The sequence below is a fragment of the Nanorana parkeri genome, unplaced genomic scaffold (genome assembly GCF_000935625.1).
Source record: "Nanorana parkeri isolate BGI_ZX_2015 unplaced genomic scaffold, ASM93562v1 scaffold1222, whole genome shotgun sequence".
Lineage (NCBI taxonomy): Eukaryota > Metazoa > Chordata > Amphibia > Anura > Dicroglossidae > Nanorana > Nanorana parkeri.
Genome location: NW_017307490.1, coordinates 167323 through 187450, shown reverse-complemented (window position 1 = coordinate 187450; position 20128 = coordinate 167323). Strand labels below are relative to the sequence as shown.

Here is a 20128-nt window from a genome sequence, read left to right as displayed (position 1 = left end):
ATAAAAAACAGCAAAGCAGCTTAGCCGTTCCTACCTGTCAGCCGCCGCCGAGCCCCAGCCTCTTCCTTCTCACCGACGATCCCCGGCCTCCACTTCCACCAATGCCGCCGATCTCCAGCCTTCTCGCCGCCGATCCCCGGCATCCCCCCCTTCACTGCTGATCCCCGGTAGCTTCCTACTCCACGGCCGAGGGCCGCAGTCTCCTCCGCAGCAGCCGGGTCTCGTCCTCCACCTACACGGCTGAGCCCCTTGACCGGGCCCCCCTCTGCCCTGGGCCCCATAGCGACCGCATGGGTCGCTATGGTGGTAGTTACGCCACTGAATACCGCCCTGCGGCCCAGTCTCCAAAGGGAGGGGATCATGCTCTGCTTCAGTATGTCACAGTACATGTTGGCATTCATCGTTCACTCAATGAACTGTAGCTCCCCAGTGCCGGCAGCACTCATGCAGCCCCAGACCATGACACTCCCACCACCATGCCTGACTGTAGGCAAGACACACTTGTCTGTGTACTCCTCACCGTCTGAACCAAATAAGTTTATCTTGGTCTCATCAGACCACAGGACATGGGTCCAATAATCCATGTCCTTAGTCTCCTTGTCTTCAGCAAACTGTTTGCTGGCTTCTTGTGCATCATCTTTAGAAGAGGCTTCCTTCTCGGACGAAAGCCATGCAGACCATATTGATGCAGTGTGCGACGTATGGTCTCAGCACTGACAGGCTGACCCCCCACCCCTTCAACCTCTGCAGCAATGCTGGCACCACCAGGGCTGCCGTCTGGGGGGTACGGCCGATATTGATGTAAGGGGCCCGGCCAGGCTTAAGGGCCCGGGCACCTTACATGACGAGTATCGGCCGTTCAAGTGACAGGCCAGGATGTGGCCGGGCCCCCCGCAGCACCGGAGGAAGCCGGGGCCTGCACGCTCCAGACCCTCACCTGGGATGCCTCCTCCGGTGTCCCCAGGGGGTCTCTCCACTGTACATTCGTTTTTAAAGATGGCCGCCGCGAGTAGCGGCGGCCATCTTTAAAGCTGGCAAGCGCCCACATATCATTTAATATATTGCCGAACAGGCAATATATTGAATGAAAATCATTCCCTGGTCTCTTGCTGATGCAGATCATACTGATCGCTCCCTCGTGGTGCCTCTGCTAACAGGCAGGGATCGATTAGTATGCCTGCATCAGCCAGAGTGCAGAGCACACCGATTCTCCACTGAAGCCCAGGAATGCAGCCCCCCTTCCTGCAAAACAGGTAAGCAGGAGAGGGGGACGTTTTTTAAATAACTATTTTAATTGTTAATGTGTGTGTGTGTTTTTATTGTGTGTTTTAATGAATGTGTGTGATTTTTTTTTTTAATGAAGCTATGTGTGTGTTTTTTAATCAGTGTGTGATATGTGCGTGTTTCATTACACATTTTTTTTTTTTTTTTTTAACCACTTCCCGCGGGTTCACGTAATTGTGCGTCATCCGCTGAAGCCATGTTCTTGTACTGTGTTAAACAGCTGACGATTGCTGTTTAAATACAAGCGATCCGGCGTCTGTACAGGCGCGGAATCACTTGTACGGTGCAGGGCTGTGCCCCCCTCCTCCACGGCCGCCGGTGCCACCGTCAGTTTCCTGGGCTCATCTGTTCCTCGTGTGAGCCCAGGCCGCACGTGGAGGTTCTCCCCTGACAGATCGGAGGAGAGATCAGTGGCTTCTAGCTGCGGATCTCTCCTCCGATCACTGGACCTGGTAGTGATGTGCATTACATCACTTCCGGTGTCACTGTACACAGTCTCTGACCACTTACAGTGCGTTCCGGCCAGAACGCACTTCATCGCAATGCAGCCGGCTCACTTTTGTGCTGGGCAGGAGGGGCCGCAATTTGATTGCCTGCACAGGATCGCAGGGCACATTCTGCCTGCAGTGGGTTCCGGTGTTGTGCGGTCAAAATACTGCAAGCACTATTTTGACCGCATCGGGACGCAGGCACAATGTGCCCTGCGATCCCGTGTGGGCGATCTCATTGTGGCTGGAGGGCGTGGCTATGGCACCATTCACTTCAATGGCCAATGTGATGCAGTGCGTTTCGGCCGGAATCGGGCCGGGACGCACTGCAAGTGGTGTGGACAACCCCTTAGAGCCAGAAGAAGAAGCTGGTGAAGATCTCTGCTTCTTTGGGGTCCCTAGGTGACATTAAGGGTATGAAAAACCCCTGACGTCTCCATGAAGAGGACCTGTCACATATGTGCTATTACATAAGGGGCTTTTTATCCCACTATGTGATAGCAATAAAGCTGAGTGTAAAAAAAAAAGGTAAAAATTAAAGTAACATGAAAAAAAAATGTAAAATGCAAAAAAATATTTTGTTTAAGTTTCCCCTTTCCTCACGTGCATGCACATACAACACAAACCCGGGTCAGATGCGCCTACATGCAAAAACTAAAATTACGCCACACATGTTATGCATCGTCGCAAGCGTCGGAGTGAGAGCAATAATTCTTTACCCATCAATCACTGATAACACTAAACTGATGAGCCGTAAAAGCATTTAAAGCGTCACTTATGGAAAATTCCCCTTCAACCTCTGCTGCAAGGCTGGCAGCACTCATACATCTATTTCCCAAAGACAACCTCTGGATATGACAATGAGCACGTGCACTCAGCTTCTTTGGTGGGCCATGGCGAGGCCTGTACTGAGGGGAACCTGTCCTGTTACACCGCTGTATGGTCTTGGCCACCGTGCTGCAGCTCAGTTTCAGGGTCTTGGCAATCTTCTTATAGCCTCGGCCATCTTTATGTACAGCAACAATTCTCTTTTCAGATCCTCAGAGAGTTCTCTGCCATGAGGTGCCATGTTGAACCTCCAGTGACCAGTATGAGAGAGTGAGAGCGATAACACCAAATGTTAAGGTGCCCATACACTGTACGATTCTCGTACGAGAATCGCGGGAAATCCCGCGATCGTACGAGAATCGTACAGTGTATGGAAGGCGTGCGAGCGTTTCTACTGTACGGTCGCACGTCTTCCGTCAAACAAGCAGGCTGGAAAACCCGCCGGGAATCGTACGATTCTCGGCGAGTGAGTGGCCTGCTTGTTCGACAACTGACGAACGGGCCGGTGTGCGCACGCGCACACTGCCCGTTTGCCGTGCTTGCAAGCCCGCCCCTCATTGCAGTCATCGCAAGTACGATCTGCCTGTCCAAGATGGGCAGATCGTTTTTTTAAGTACTTTACAACCATCGCAAGACTAAAGCTGGCCATACACCTTACAATTTATCTGCAGACTTTCTATGGTCAGATGGAAAAGGTGCAACAGATTCCCCCATCTACACTTATCTGTGTGGATGGAGTAATCTCCACCTGGGCCAATCTGTTGCACTTTTTCCATCTGAACACAGAACATCTGCAGATAATTGTAAGGTGTATGGCCAGCTTTAGTCTTGCGATGGTTGTAAAGTGTATGGCCACCTTAACACACATGCTCCCCATTCACACCTGAGACCTTGTAACACTAACGAGTCACATGACACCGGGAGAGAAAATGGCTAATTGGGCCCAATTTGGACATTCTCACTTAGGGGTGTACTCACTTTTGTTGCCAGCGGTTTAGACATGAATGGCTGTGTGTTGAGTTATTTTGAGGGGACAGCAAATGTACACTGATATACAAGCTGTACACTCTCTACTTTACATTGTAGCAAAGTGTCATTTCTTCCGTGTCGTCACATGAATTGATATAATAAAATAATTACAAACATGTGAGGGGTGTACTCACTTCTGGGAGATGCTGTATCCCTTGTTTTATTTATCTTAATAAACGATTTTACACAGAGGTAGCGCTCTGTTCCCTTTGTTTTCGGATTGGTATATACTTGGTTGGAGGCTTGGTATATGATACATGGAAATAACCCTGTAGGTCAGGCGGTGACAGTGTACACGTTGTTGCAGGCAGTGTTGTGTGTGCTCTGTGGGTCAGGCGGTGACAGTGTACACGTTGTTGCAGGCGGTGTTGTGTGTGCTCTGTGGGTCAGGTGTTTACAGTGTACACGTTGTTGCAGGCAGTGTTGTGTGTGCTCTGTGGGTCAGGCGGTGACAGTGTACAAGTTGTTGCAGGCAGTGTTGTGTGTGCTCTGTGGGTCAGGCGGTGACAGTGTACATGTTGTTGCAGGCAGTGTTCAGTGTGCCCTGTGGGTCAGGCGGTGACAGTGTACACGTTGTTGCAGGTGGTGTTGTGTGGTGTGCTCTGTGGGTCAGGCGGTTACAGTGCACACGTTGTTGCAGGTGGTGTTGTGTGTGCTCTGTGGGTCAGGCGGTTACAATGCACACGTTGTTGCAGGCGGTGTAGTGTGTGCTCTGTGGGTCAGGCGGTGACAGTGTACACGTTGTTGCAGGTGGTGTTGTGTGTGCTGCGTGGGTCAGGCGGTGACAGTGTACACGTTGTTGCAGGCGGTGTTGTGTACGGATAGTGAACACTGAGATGTCGGTAAACATCCCGTCACGTCTCGAACTGACATTTCCAACCACCGTCCTCCCACAGTCACCAGCGTCTCCACCAATAGCGTGCGGCTCCGCCCACTGATGTCACCGTAGGCCCCGCCCACCATTGCTTTGCTCTTCCAGGTACACAGAGGCAGTGCTGGGGGGCGGCTGGCCGGAGCGGTGGAGGGGAATGCTCGAGGGGATGATGAGGGGAAGGTGAGTGACAACAATCATCATCACAGCGAGCTGGGGTCACCGTGCTAGGCTGCTTTGTCTCGTAGTCTAATGATGACATGCCCCCCCTCCCCCCGTGTCTGTGTTGTGCTGAAGTGTGAGTGTAACGGGGGGTGGCGGCGGCTGTGTTCGTTGCACCATCAAAAAGCAACAGTCACAGACAAGTAATATACCTATGTGTGAGTCATTGTAATATTGACATGGGATACCTGTGCCAGTGTCATTGTGATAACACAGAGGTGGGGTGTCAGTGTTGTGTTGGTCTTTGTCTTGTAGTGTCAGTGTGATGGTCGTAGAGTGGGGTGTCTGTGTAATGATGTCATAGAGTGGGGTGTCAGTGTGATGATGTCATAGAGTGGGGTGTCAGTGTTGTTTTGGTTTTTGTCTTGCAGTGTCAGTGTGATGATGTCATAGAGTGTGGTGTCAGTGTTGTGTTGATCTTTGTCTTGTAGTGTCAGTGTGATGATGTGTGATGACACACATCTGCTGGGATCCAGTATGATATTTGAGGACACAGATGTCTTCTGTTTCTTGCTCTCCATGTCTGGTGGTTTGGGTCATTAGTGTGGGATTGGATGGGCCATATGGTGCCTGTGTGCCCTTTAATCCTCTGATCTGGCCGTGTATTATCTCTGGCTGTGGGTATTAGTCACATTTTACCTCTATATTGTGCCAACTGCCCCCTCTGCCTGAACTGAATCTCTCTGTCTGCCTTTCACCCTCTTCCATTCTGTAATACAATTATTATTATACAGGATTTATATAGCGCCAATAGTTTGCACAGCGCTTTACAATATAGGGAAGACATTACAGTCACAATACATTTTAAGACAAGATGGTAAGGAGGGCCCTGCCCGTGAGAGCTTACAATCTAAAAGGGAGGGGCAAGTGATACATGAGGAGGGAGCTGCGCGGGAATGATTGTTTGAGAACTTGATGGTTGAGCGGTTAGGTTGAGGTGGGATAGGCTTCCCTGAAGAGATGAGTCTTAAGGCCCCGTTCACATGTAGCGACATACCTTTGCAGCGGCCGGGATAGCGCGACTTTCGGGGCGACGTTCCAGCAACGGTGGCGCGACCTTCTCCGTCGGGCTCCATAGAAAAAAAGCAAGATCCGCTGAAAAAAGGGTCCGGTAGAAGCGACTTGCGACCGCGACGAGCGACATTGAGCTAAGACAGCTCCATTGACTATCATTAGCCGGCGACTTCTCGCGATATCGCGCGGCAAAAATGCGCGATAAGTCGCCACATGTGAACGGGGCCTAAGGGATCGCCTAAAGGCAGTCAGTGTGGGAGATAGACGGACAGGTTGGGGTAGAGAGTTCCATAGAACTGGGAGACACTCTAGTGAAGTCTTGGAGGCGAGCATGGGAGGAGTTGATGACAGAGCTGGAAAGCAGGAGGTCTTGGGATGAGCGGAGAGGACGCTTAGGGTAATACTTTGAGACCAGGTTGGAGATATAGCCGGGGCCAGAGTTGTGGATGGCTTTGTACGCGGTTGTTAATATTTAGAATTTTATCCTCTGGGCTATAGGAAGCCAGTGTAGGGATTGACAGAGGGGGGTTGCAGACACTGAGCGGTTGGTTAGGTGAAGGAGTCTGGCAGCTGCATTCATGATAGACTGAAGGGGGGGATAGCTTGTGTAGTGGAAGGCCAATGAGCAGGGAGTTGCAATAGTGAAGACGAGAGATAACAAGGGAGTGGATGAGTAATTTTGCGGTGTCATTGGTGAGGAAGGGGCGTATTTTGGAGATGTTACGAAGGTGAAGGCGGCAGGATTTGGATAGTGATTGGATGTGGGGAAGAAAGGTGAGGTCCGAATCAAGGATGACACCTAGGACCTTGGCATGGGAGGAGGGGTGGATAGTTGTGTTAACAATCTCAAGGGAAATGTTGGGGGGAAGGTGCACGGGCAGGAGGAAATATCAAGAGCTCAGTTTTTGAAAGGTTAAGTTTTAAGAAGTGTTGCGACATCCAGATAGATATGTCAGTTAGTAGATTAGTGAAACGCAAGGACACTGAGGGATTCATTTTTTAAGCCCATCTCCGGAATATGTCTACCCCCTCCCATCCCCCTCTAACTGATTCCTAGCAGTAAAAAATAAAATAAATCCACACGCTTATCTAAGGGCCCATTTTATTTACTGAAATCTGCAGTCACCTGATCCTCCTTTACGGAGACTTCTCTATTCCTTTGTTTACATCCAACATTATTTTTCATTGGGTTTCCAGTGGCGGGGTCTTTCTTTGGGTGTCCAGTGGCGGGGTCTTTCTTTGGGTGTCCAGTGGTGGGGTCTTTCTTTGGGTGTCCAGTGGTGGTGTCGATGGACATGATTCGTCGATCATTTTACATTATTTCTGATGTGCTATATCCCCAGATTTGACCTCTTTCTGACCTGAATTTGACCTTTCTGAGCTACTTTGCATTCCTATTTTTTCAAAGTGTATAAAGCATCAATGGAACATTATTGATCATCACAAGATAATCATTGATCATCACTGATAATCATTGTTCATCACTGGATCACCATTGATTGTCATTGTTCATCACTTTATCACCATTGATAGTAGGGTTGCACAGATACCAAGTACAGTACTCGGTACAAGTACGAATACATGTACCGATACTTTTTGAGCTCCAAGAATAGACTAGAGAAAAATAAAAAAATTAGGAGGCAGCTGTCATTTGTAAGGAGCACACGGAGCTCCTGGGATTTGTACATCTCTGTTATAATCTATGATTTTGTTTTTATAAATATAAATAAAGGGATGCAAATAAAGGGATGCACCGATACCAGTTTTGCGAGTACGAGTACTGGTACTTGCCGAGTACTTACAAGTACGAGTACTGATACATTTGTGTTTATTGTCATGTGACAGTTTTTTTCTAGAACAATACAGACTAAGACCCCGTTCACATATAGCGACATACCTTTGCAGCGGCCGGGATAGCGCGACTTTCGGGGCGACGTTCCAGCGACGGTAGCGAGACCTTCTCCGTCGGGCTCCATAGAAAAAAGCAAAATCGCGCAAAATCCGCCGGAAAAAGGGTCCGGTAGAAGCGACGAGCGACATGGAGTTAAGACAGCTCCATTGAATAGCATTGGCCGGCGACTTCTCGCGATATCGCGCAGCAATTAGCTATATGTGAACGGGGCCTAATGATTTCAGGACAGCGGTGGAGCACCAGAGCCAGGTCCCAGCTGCAACCTCTGCAACCCTGGTAGTTCTCATGAAAATGCCAAGTATCTGCACTGGTACTCGAAAAGTATCAGTGCATCCCTAATTGATAGTCATTGTTCATCACTGGATCATCGCTGATCATCAAACCTTCTAAGTGTATTATATTTGTATAGAGGTCTAGACATCAGGCCAAAGAGGGACAATTGAGGAGGAACAAGGGACAGAGGAATTTGGTACATAAAGATGGACAGTTCCTCCAAATGAGGATATGTTACATTTCAAATATAAGCGAGTCAGATTGTCGAAAAGGTTGAAGCTTGACGTGCAGTGCGTACTTCCTTGTATCTTTGTAGGGTGCTTGGTGAGTAGTATTTATGTTCTGGTCAACAATTATTTGGATGATATGTTACCTGGACATTTAGGACCCACTTACACTTGTGTGTTGTGGTAACTTGCACCAAACCGCTCCTCGCCACAATGCATGGCATCATTGTAAATGGCATCCCCTGCTTTAGGGAGTCATACCTGTTAATGTCAGAGTCTTGCAATGCCTTATGAGACTTGTAGTTCCACCACAGCTGGAGTGCCGAGGTTGCCTACCCTGTTATAACAGAAACCAGACATGACAGCCGTTGCATAGATGGTGAATGGGCCCTAATTGTCTTACGTTTTGGTTGAATCCTAAGTCCTGTTTTGCAGATGTTGGTATTAATTTCCTAAGATGTACCTCGCCTGATGTAATCCAGCGGACAACTTCCTCAACAGCGGAACTGAAGATCTTCTAGTATTGTGCGGTGTGACATTGTGACTGACAACATGTTATGGTCATTTGTGATTTGTGATAATGGTGCCCTTCATTTTTAGCTCTGCTATTTAGGGGGCCCAGAATGACTTCTGGGGTCACACTGAAAACATTTTCCAGCACAATAGAAAATAAGTTTGATGGCTTTTTCCACATAAATAAGTAAACTTTGCAGTAATGATTGAATGGTTCAAGGAGGACATGGCAACATTATGACTAGACACAGGATTGTGTTCTACTGACTCATAGGGGAAGCATTTTATTCTGGTCAGTCCTGTGCTTGCAATTAACTGGGTCATGTATAACAGGACTGGGCAAATCCTAGGAGCCAGGTCGCCAATGCTACGTAAAACATTACAGCTGGCACCTACCTTTTGAGGTTTTCTCTAGTAATCAATGTATCTGGCTCCTAAAAAAAAGTCCTGCTGGCACCTGGTTTTTTCCTGACTGGCTCCTGAATACCTTATTAATTTGTCCATCCCTGATGTATGAACTGGGTCATGTATGAGAGGACTGGACAAATCCTAGTAGCCAGGTCCCCAATGCTTCCTAAAAAAAATGACAGCCAGCATCTACTTGTTGAGGTTTTCTCTAGTTATCAATGGCGCTGGCTCCTTTAAAAAAAATTTCTGCTGGCTCCTGAATTCCATATTCATTACCCATGTATGAACTCTGTCATGTATGAACTGACATTCCTTCTTGTATGATGACAGCTTCATATGTGTTGTTGCTTTTTTTTTTCACCCCACATGCCACATTGATGAAGGGGAAGAAGTTAGTGGGCAGGGGGGCTGAGTTTTATAGCAACAGAACTTTGGGGCCCCTACACAGCACAACACTGTGCACCGCATCAAATGCGTGTTTGTGTATTTTAGGTGCACTGCGTTAGGTAGCCCTTGTACATGAATGGGCATGAAAAATAGTGCTGCTTGCATTTTTATGGAGCGCACATGCATTGTGGGGGGTGTTGGAGTGCCATTGAAAATTAATGCGTGCCCGATGTTTCCTTGATCTTTGTGCTGAAGGTATTAGCACCCAGAGTTACCAGTGCTGCCCTGAGAAGTACGTGTGCCCAGTAGCGGCACTGTAAAGGAATGCTCTGTGTACAGTATATTAATGTGGTGTGTTTATGTCTTCATAGGCACACAGCTATCTGGTGGTGACTCAGACATGCAGCCTGTTGATTGCAGAAGGTGTGGCAAGGACTGCTAATGCTGGAAGGTCTACAGGACAGCAGGATCTCTGCACTCCTCCCTGGAGATGTTCACCCTGGGAATATGTCTGCTCTTACTGTGGTCTGCGGAGGGGTTGGATGAGGTTTCAGCCAAAATTTTCCAACAGACGAACGCTGAATTCAATAAGGAATACAATGACTCTGTGAACAATGACGTTCAAAGTATATATGCCTTCAACCATACCATGCTGAGAAACAAGGTACGATGTATTCTAGAGATACACCCTATAATGAAAATTAAAACACGCAAGGGGGGAATCTATCAAAACTGGAGCAGACAGAATCTGGAACAGTTGTCCATGGAAACCAATCAGCTTTTCTCTTTAATTTCCAAAGCTTAACTGAACAGACTGAAGATAGAAGCTGATTGGTTACTATGGGCATCTGCTCGTAGATTCTGTCTGCTCCAGTTTGGATGAATTCCCTTCAATGTATTTTGTTGTGCACACTTTCGAGAATATGCAGTTCTTTGTCAGGCGTGGTGCGATGAACAACCCTGAGCGTTCTCGAAAACTTACACCACTAAATTATTTTGGTCATCCAATGACAGGTAAGGCCTACATGTTTTTACTCCCCTACTGCTATCAATGGCTAACAAAGTACAATGCTGCTAGCACGTTTGACCAGACGATTTTTAGTTTTACAGCCCGTAAAAGACCCGCAAGCCGGGCTGAACGCATTGCTGCTGGTGTGCAATGAGAGGCACAATGGTTATTGAAATGTCAAGAGTGACATGTCATAAAGATCAGTAGGCAACGCAAGATGTGATGCGGTTGTACCCCGTTGCACTGAAAAAAAGTACAACATGCCATATGTTGTTCAGCACACTCCAATGCAATGCGGTGCTGTGAATGGAGCCCATCCAAGCAAGGCTAATGACCTTGTCTGTGCAATGGGACTGCTCTGGGAAATGTGGCCAGCGCAACCCCAATGCTTCTAGTAGCCCTTAGTTCTGTATGGCTTTCTGCCCAGCAAATAGCACAAACTATCTTTAATAGCCGGTAATGTCTGTCTGTAGATTGCATGTACGGCTTGCCGGTATCTGTGATCTACAACAGGGGGTCTGGATTTATTGGTATGTGTAGGGGAATGGAAGAACGATTTTGTATCTCACAATTCTGTAAGTGAATTATACTTTTATTTCACATTGAAAGGCAGCGCAGGTCTGTGAATAGCTTCTGTTGTCACAAAATTGGTTGACATTTTTCACAGTGGGTGTTTAAGTGTCAGGACATTTTGCCAGACGAAGGGGTCCTTTGAGGCTCTGAAACGTTGCATTCACATGTCATGCTAAAGGAATACGAATGAAGATGTCATTCTGAAGAAGATTGGTATGCGGACAACATATCTTCTAGAATATATACTGGGGTTTCATCAACCTGTTGTTCCATCACCTGTAACTCTACGGTGTGCGAAGATGATATTGCAAAGGCACATGTCCTTTACATCAGAGTCTCCCTGATTGATAAAAATTAGAAGGAACCCCTGACAAGGCCAGAATGGACCCCTGGGTCCACAGCACCCTGGTTGAGAAAGGCTTCAATGGAGGCGCCTGAACACAGCCTGAGCACACACACTACACAACTGTTTTTGTGCCTACCAACTGGTCTCCTCCCTCCTTGCAATCTTGCCCAGGAAAAGAAGATGGAGGACTCTGTATTGTTTTTGTTCAATGTGGATGTTTTTATCTGCACGATGAGCGCCCACAGCAACATTTACAACCCCTCTTCCCTTTTACTCTTCTGCCACTAACAACAATGTGGCAGACGCTGCGGTGCAGACATGACTCAAGAGCTCTGAGAGCACAACATGCCACGCAGAAAAGGAAGCAGCTGTAAGGACGATGATGTCATACACGATACTGCTTTCCATTGGCCAAAACAAAAAAACCTGAAGCTTCAAAATGCATAAAACGAGCACGCAGAAATGTGCAGAAACGCTTCAAAATTGCCTAAAACCTGCTCTGCTCACATGTGAATGGGGGCCTAGTGTAGTGAATGTGGTGAAGCTCTGCTGACTTCAATCATCCAATCCTGCAAAAGCAAAATTCCTTTTATCTGTAAAAAATAAGTCAAGGCAACTGGACATGCTGTATTTTTTTTAGTCCAGTGGCCTTGACTTATTTCTTACAGATATACCATGACCTTGATGAATGAGAACCTTCACAGACAGAATTCCTTATGTTTAATCTTTCTTGGATGGGATTGGTCGTTCTTTGCAGAGTGAATTTGCACCACATTCACTGAGCTAAGTGCAAACTCCTTGTACATTGACCATGTTTTCCACCTTTAATAAATCAATCCCATAGTGTTTCTATAACAATGGAAAGCAGATGGGTAGAAGGGTGTGTTTGGTATTTTAGAATTGTTCTTCCTGCTCAGCTTGCTCGCCAACATATATAATAGAGTTTAACACTGGCATTGGTTTGTTGTGAAATGCGGCACCACAAACCTCAATGGTTCATTGTGACTGAGTTACTTCATCATGACAAAAAAGAAATGTTGAGATGTTTTCTACGCGAAGGGTGGGAGGTGGGAACTATTATGTGACAGGTCTCTGGGGGGAACCTTCACTTACCTCCTTTCCAGCATCTTGCATTAATGTCCCACTCAATCTGTATAGAGTGGAGATGGGTTAGAGCCCAAATTGTGGGCCGGGGGCCACGTGTGACCATTTTGTGACTTCCTGTGTGGGCCCTGCAGATAGTAGCCGGTGTATTTGTGTTTACCAATGAAGAAGCCAAATTCTCTAGACTTGTTCTGCTTTTTTGAGCTATTCACCCCCTTTCTCTTTTTTTTTTTTTTTCTTTGATCTCCAGTAATGGAAATTGCTGAGACTGCAGACATGCAACCAGCGGTGGTCAAATGTGGTACAAGTGATTATTAGGGGGTTTGTTGGGAGCACAGATGTGGAGGTATTGATCATTCAAGGGTCTGTGATATCAGTGATCTCTAGCAGCCATATATAAGGTTATGGTCCAAATGCAAAGAAGAGTGAGAGGTGCTGTGATCTTTGACTGTAAACGTCCCGTGGATGCATATGAGTTTCTTTTATGGGGATCAATTGTTTATGATTGTCTATATGATATGCAGTCCCTGACCATCTCATGTGACATGCCTGCAGTCTCTGACCATCTTCTGTGGCTGCCTCTGACCATCTCCTGTGGCTGCCTCTGACCATCTCCTGGGCTTGTCTGCAGTCTCTGACCATCTCCTGTGTCAGTCTCTGGCTATCTCCTGTAGCACGTCTGCAGTCCAGGCTGCACTTGAAGCCCATATATCATGTAGGTTGACCACCACTAGGTTAGAGCCTCTGTCAGTGTTTGTTATTGCTGTATCCCAGTAAAGGATATTTTCCAGTTATCAAGTGCCATGAATTGTCTTTATTCTTGCCTAGACTGAAGGGGTCAGAGTGTCTGTTAAAGTGCTGTCCGATCAGAAGGGAACACCATTGCTCTTTGGTGTCCGGCAGAAGGAGGCCGTTGTGTCATTCCAAGTACCTCTTACCCTCAGGGGATTGTAAGTAAAAATGTTTATGTCCTTATAATTGAACACAACATTGGAATTAATAAAGATGTACCTAAATGCTAATGTTTAAAATAAGTTTAACATATTCCAACCTCGGCACTCCAGCTGTGGTGAAACTACGAATCCCATGAGGCATTGCAAGACTCCGACAGCCACAGGTATGACTCCCAGAGTCAAAGTCAATGTAGGTTTTGTAGTTTCACCACAGCTGGAGTTCCTGACCTATATATTCATCTCTGAACATATAAAAAAATGTACCCGTCTTTCTTAAGATTTCAGCGTAACTACCAGTACCGGGATGTTGGACGCACACTCTGCCAACCGCCAACCAGGGCTGAGTCAGAGACGGAGTCCTTCTACGTGGATGTTTCCACCCTCTCGGAGAAAAATACCACATACATTCTACGTGTCACACACGTGGAGAATTTTGTACTGCGGTGAGAAGCAATGTGTACCGTTAATGTATGTTTGTATGGTGATATTCTGTCTCTGGCAGAGTGAATTTCATGGGATCTTTGTTTTTGTAGGACAAAAGAACGGTTCAGTTTTAATGCAACTCCTGCTCAGCCTCAGGTATAATGTGTAAAAGGTGGCAAGTATATGTTGTGTCTCAGCTACAGACAAGAATGATGTGTGTGCAGTTGTGGATATGTTGGTGTTGGGTGTATTTTTCATGAACGTTAACTAGCAATCTTCTTTACACAGTGAGAAGGTACATCGTCTGAAAGGCAAATGTTAGTTGTCATTTATACGATTAACACTTCACTCACTCTATGCTATCTGTGGTTGATGATGATGGTGGTTATCATCTTCTTGAATTGGAGGAATTTTGAAGAAAAGTGGAGATAGCCCTCAAAGGAATCTTGACATTGTGCATACATTGAGGAGGTCAACTACCCTCATAATCAGTCCTCTTTGAAGGAGAACTCCAGGAAAATCAAAAAGTTGCCCTTGCAGTGGGGCTTCCCCCGCACTGCAAGGGTTAAGTGCTCGTTTTGTCTAAGGGGTTCAGATAAAGCAGATTTACTTACCGGATCCTCAGTCCTGCAGCAGCCGACACTCGCCTCTCTCCTGCTCCTCTCCGGCTATGGAATGCCGGAGCTGGCAGGTCCGAGGATCAGGTAAGTAAATCTGTTTTTATTCAAGTCGCCTAGACAAAATGAGCACTTAACTCTTGCAGTGCAGCGGCAGTCCCATTGCAAGGGTAATTTTTTTATTTTCCTGTGTATATAAAGCCATTTTTGTTTTGTTTTGGAATGAGTGGGGAGTGGTTAGGATCTCTGTCTTTATGTTCCTGCTGGGGAGATTCACCCCCTCTATTTGTCCAGGTGATCATTGTCTCCAGTTGATCATAAATCCAACATTTTTGAGATGTCATCAGAACACAAGGTGAGAAGAAATCTTACAGTGGGGACACCTGTATCAGTGACAACTGTCTTAGAGGGGAATCCCCCCTGACTTTGTAGAGATTTCCTCCCTTCCTGTTGTGTTTCTGGGACTGGAAGTGAAGGGGAATCTCCCCAGCAGTGTAGAACTCTAAACATACTCCGACATCTAAACGTACACTAGAAGCAAAACTGTTTTGTGATGCAGAGATCCCTGCTTTCTGGAGACCAACCCCTGGTAAATTTGTTTATTTTACCAAATTAGTAAACGGACACTGATGGGTTTTAACATTTCGCTTTTCCAGTGCTGGACAAATCCCAGGAGCCAGGTTGTCAATGCTCCTTAAAAATTACAGTTGGTACCTAAGTAGGTTGTTGTAATTGAAGCAGGCTCCTCAATTGAATAGAGTGGCTACTGAATCCCATAATAATTAGTCCACCCCTGCCCTACTCTTTCCAAAACCAAGTAAAACTAGTTTTAGATACAGTAAGGGAGGGTTATTTTACCTTCTGTGTCCCATTTTTGCAATTTCCCTTTACTTCCTGCCTGATAGCCACAAGAGTGGAAATCCTTCCAAAGAGAAGGAAATCCCTGGTGGTTACTCAGCAGGGTCACAAGATCTAGTGTTACAATTGGAAGATATGCCATCTAGTCCTGTTCTGGTGACAACTCAAATTTTGTGATTTTTCATTCACTTCCACTTTCAGTAATAACAATCCCCATGGCAAAGGGGTGAACCTCACTAATGGGGACACAGACAGAAAAAAAACCCTGACAGCTGTTCTAATCCCTTGCTACTCTATCCAAAACTAAAATAAAGCTTTTGGCTTCAGTTGCCCTTTTAATGTATGTTTTAATGTTTAGTGTTGTCATCATAGAGATTGGTTTTACAAAGCTCTTCCAGTCATGATAAAGCTTTCTTTACTGAGGCTTACAATGTTGTTTTAACAGGTGAATGAATGTTATTGAATCTTAATAATGTCTTGTATACTTTATACTGGAAGCGGCTGTGTTTCCATAGAAAAGGGTGGTGAGTCTGTCCTACCACACCAGTGTAATGGAATTCCTCCTCCACATTCATATTCCATCTAGATCTCTGGTGCAAGAAGAGTCACCTCCTAACTGCTGCAAAATCAAACTGCAGCCATCACATATTTCCTTTGGCTAGAATAAGGAAGAGTTAAACTCGCCACCAATGTTAGAATCTGATTGTACAATCTTCTTTCGATCTACCAACTATGCAGTGCAAGGGTCTGCCTGATTGGATACAAATTGATTGTATAGATTATGTCGGTCCTCATATTGCATATTATTGTTAAATCTAAAGTTGATTGTAGTCAGATCTTGCAATGGAGGAAAAAACTGAACTTACCGGATACATGTTGGGTCTATGGGGAGTCGGATGTAAGCGGATATGTGTCAATTGATATCAGATTACCCCTGGTCTGTCACGATTAAGGATGGGCTCGGGCTTGTTCGCAGCTCCACGTGCCGAGCCCGCCAGGAAGCTGACAGCGCGCAGCGCCAATCACGGGTACTGAGATATTTTCCCAGTCCGCAGCTTTCCCGGTCCGCAGCTCGGGAAATGTCTCAGTGCCTGTGATTGGCGCTGCACGCTGTCGGCTTCCTGGCGGGCTCAGCACGTGGAGCTGCGAACACACCCGAGCCCATCCTTAGTCACGATCAGATCCACTGAAACAGAACTCTGTTGCATGTGGTTTTCCAGACCTGGTGGGTTCCAGCTGCCCATAGCCTAACATTGGGCTCAGTTGAAAAACTATAGGTGGAGCTGATTGGACCGCCCATGTGAAAGGGACCTAAAGCTTTTTACACTAGGCACATGTTTGCAATGTTTATTTGCCCTGTGCTACTGTGGGGATCTCCATAGTAGCAATGGTTAAACGTATCTGCTAATTCCCTCCAGCGTTATCTAGAATTGTTACATTGTATCTCTTGTTATTAAGATGTTTTTTCCCCCCATATGATTCCAGCTCCGTATAGCGGTTTTAGAGCACACACCAGCCCCAGTGCGTTCCAGCCCGATTCTGGTCGGAACACACTGGATCGCATCCCGGCAAGCTCACTTTGTTAGGGGTTGTTAGGTGTTGGAGCATTGAATCAATGGCACAGCAGCCACACGCCCTGCGGCCACAGTGCGATCCGCACGCGTTCCGGTGCGGGCAATCGCACTACAGCCGGAGGGTGTGGCTGAGGTGCCATTGACTTCAATGTACTGTCACGCCCCATCCCGCCCCATAACAAAGTGAGCCTCACTGGATGCGATCCAGTGCTTTCCGGCCAGAATTGGGCCGGATCGCACTGGGGCTGGTGTGAACTAGCCCTGACACTACTGCCCATTATCCCCATTCACTAATACCGATAATATTTGAAGGAAATTTGACCAGAAGAGAAAACATTTGATTTTGCCCCATTCTCACAACATCTTGGTAACTCGTACAGAACAAATGTACATCCAGTTTCAGCAGACAAATTGCTGTGCAAGTTTCTCTTTATAAATTGAGCCCATAATATGTAGACTTCTTTATTTTCAGTTGCTCACATTACCTGTAAGCACCTTCAAGCAAGGTTTTATTCTTCGATAGAACACTATTGATTATTTTTTCAAGTTTCAGTTCTAGGTGCCTGGTCTTGATAGTGCCAAGTCTATACAATAATGGTGCCAAGTCTATATTCTAAGCACATTTAGCTAATGCCTTTTTTTTATAACACTGGTGAAGTATTTCACATAAGATTCTGTAAATCAATGCTGAAATGTGGCACCCCAGTAGCTAAACTATCATTTTTAAAATCTTGTGTATAAAATGTTTCCATTCCCTCTCAGAATAAAGGAGGAATACAGTATACATTGTGAGAGCTTTCAGTGTGTCATGTTTTTATAAAGTAAAAGTCTTATTGTTTATAAACAATGTTTTTTATATATGTATTGATATTTTTTGCTGTTCCTCACCCCTTTACTTCTGTTTCTTTGCAGTATTTTAAATATGTGTTTCCTACGGAGGTGGACTCTGTGATTGTAAAGGTTTCTTCTCCGTCTGCCTTCCCCTGCTCTGTCATCTCCATTCAGGATATTCTGGTGGGTCATTATTGAGATCATTCATTTAAAAAGGAAAAGTGGTCTGAAAGGAAAATGACCTGGAACAAGTGTGCAGATCAGAAACTCTGACTTTAATTGCTGCATACTTGTTCCAGGTTAGTGGTTTAGAAACTGACTTAGAAACTATTAAAGCCAGGCAACTAGCATTTTCAGAAGGAGATCACCAATGATCGCCTACATATTTCTCTAAGGAGAGGATCCCGATTTGTCACCTTTCCTGGTGCCCTTGCTGCCAAACACCTCTCCATTCATGACGTCTCATCTCCTAAATCGACACACCCGGGAGTGTCCATCTCCTGGGTCCCCCGCAGCTATCACTTATTCCTCCTGGAGACCTCCGCGTCACTACTTTATCCTACAGTGATGTTAAGGTCAGAGAGAGGAACCACTAAAGCTCACCAAACAGATTACACTCTTATTATACAAGCTCTACCAACAAGTATGTATTGCAAATGCCTGTCTGTATACAGATTGATTGGATAGTTTAGGTAGCTCCTCATAGTACATAGTTGTGGTAAATTTAAAGTTGATGGTACAGAGATTGTAGGGTCAGACTGTAAAGTGTGTGATATCCAGGCTTGTCCATATAGTGAGACAGCCTAAAGGATGTTGCCTAGGGCAGCTTCTCTTTGGGTCATGTATGGGGGGCTTTCGGGCCAGAGCGTCCTAGGTTGCTAAGAGCCATGCAGGGCCTTACACATCTCCCCTCCCAGCTCTTGGCAACTTAGGACGCTTTGGTCGGCATCCTGCCCAGCTCCTGGCAACCAGGGACATCGGTGAGCTGTGAGCTGTGAGCGATCCACTACCAGGACAACCTCCGCTTCTTCCCCCCGAACATGACCACCAGTCACCACAGTCAGTAGTAATGCTAGGGACACTCCTGGTGATAACTCTAAGAGCTGCAGGGAACTCAGGAGCTTCACACTACCAGAAAGCTGCCATTGTTGACCACCTTTTGGAAATGCTAGATGCTTAGCTGCCCTGCTAATTCTGAGGTTCAGTACTTTCCAGAACAAGTATACAGAAACAAACTTCTGACTTTATTTGCTTCCTACTTGTCCTTGGAGTCAGAAAGTACAAAAGTCGTAGGTTCAGTGTCACACGTTGGCAGTGGTAATCTTTGTATTTCTGTTGCCATAAGTTTCTTTTAAAGAGAACTAGTCATAACTGAGTAGATGCAAGAATCTGAATGTGCAGTGTTAAAAAGTGATTCTGCTTTATATTTAACCCAGTTTAGCTTTAATCACCTTAATTAGTATTTACTGTACCTTTGACAGCCCACGCTCTTTCAACTACTTGACTTTTCACACATTCCCGAGTCCTAGCACAGCGTCAAATAACTGAGGCTTGCTGGTGATTACATTTGTCTTAAAGCATATGTCAAGGCAAAACAAAATCTCTGCAGTGCATGCACTCTTCCCTGTGTTTTAACCCTTAAAGATCCTGCAAGTACAGCAAAATACCTGTTGATGTGCCATAAATGCACTCCGGTCTTAAGCCCTTTTGTGGGTTGGTATCTCTCAGCATTTTTGTGGACTGAGTGGTGTCAGCCCTGCCCAGTGTCTTTTGCTAAGCTACCCCGCTACTTCCACTCTCAGATTTCTGCAACATAAAGGTAAATAATTCTGTAGTCCGAGATAGGATCTAGGAGGGCTCAACAGAGATAACACAGCAAGTGTGCAGAGGGCACACAACAGCTCTGAATTTGTCAGGGTCAATTAGGTATTTTTTCCAATTATTAAACAAATCTAACAAAATGCTTTCGATGGTATATTTAACAGACCAAAATGGAGCAAATTGGACACGCTTATTATTAGGATTTACATACATTTTAACTGAAGCGCTTTGTTATATGACATTGTTAAGCACTACGGAGATAGGCGACAGTAGCATCATAGAGAATGCAGATGCTGGCGGTACTTGCTGGTGACTTTGTGGCACATTGGAAGGAGTGGCACTAAAGGGGAGGTTAGACACCAGAGAGTAGCTGGCACAAAGGCAGTAAGGCAATGGTTAAATATAAGGGGTTCCTTTTTAAAGTAAAAAATGTACTCTGATAGTAATGCTGATTTTTGGCAGCAGGCCTTCTCCCAACTTTCCCACATATGCCCAACTCCCTTATCCATCGCCAGTCCTCCCCCCCCCCCCCCCCCCCCCAAAAAAACCCAAAACACACTTTC

At 46.0% G+C, this 20128-nt stretch overlaps 1 protein-coding gene across 1 annotated transcript in view; it reads left to right on the top strand.

Moving 5' to 3' along the window:
- The first annotated feature begins 4567 nt into the window (after nucleotides 1-4567).
- Nucleotides 4568-20128, top strand: part of SIDT2 (SID1 transmembrane family member 2) — a 45185-nt gene continuing 29624 nt past the window's right edge. The window contains 6 exon segments of the mRNA XM_018568635.1: nucleotides 4568-4608; nucleotides 9828-10120; nucleotides 13317-13438; nucleotides 13720-13884; nucleotides 13975-14020; nucleotides 17826-17927. Coding sequence (XP_018424137.1) covers nucleotides 9947-10120; nucleotides 13317-13438; nucleotides 13720-13884; nucleotides 13975-14020; nucleotides 17826-17927 — 609 coding nt within the window. The 5' untranslated portion in view covers nucleotides 4568-4608; nucleotides 9828-9946.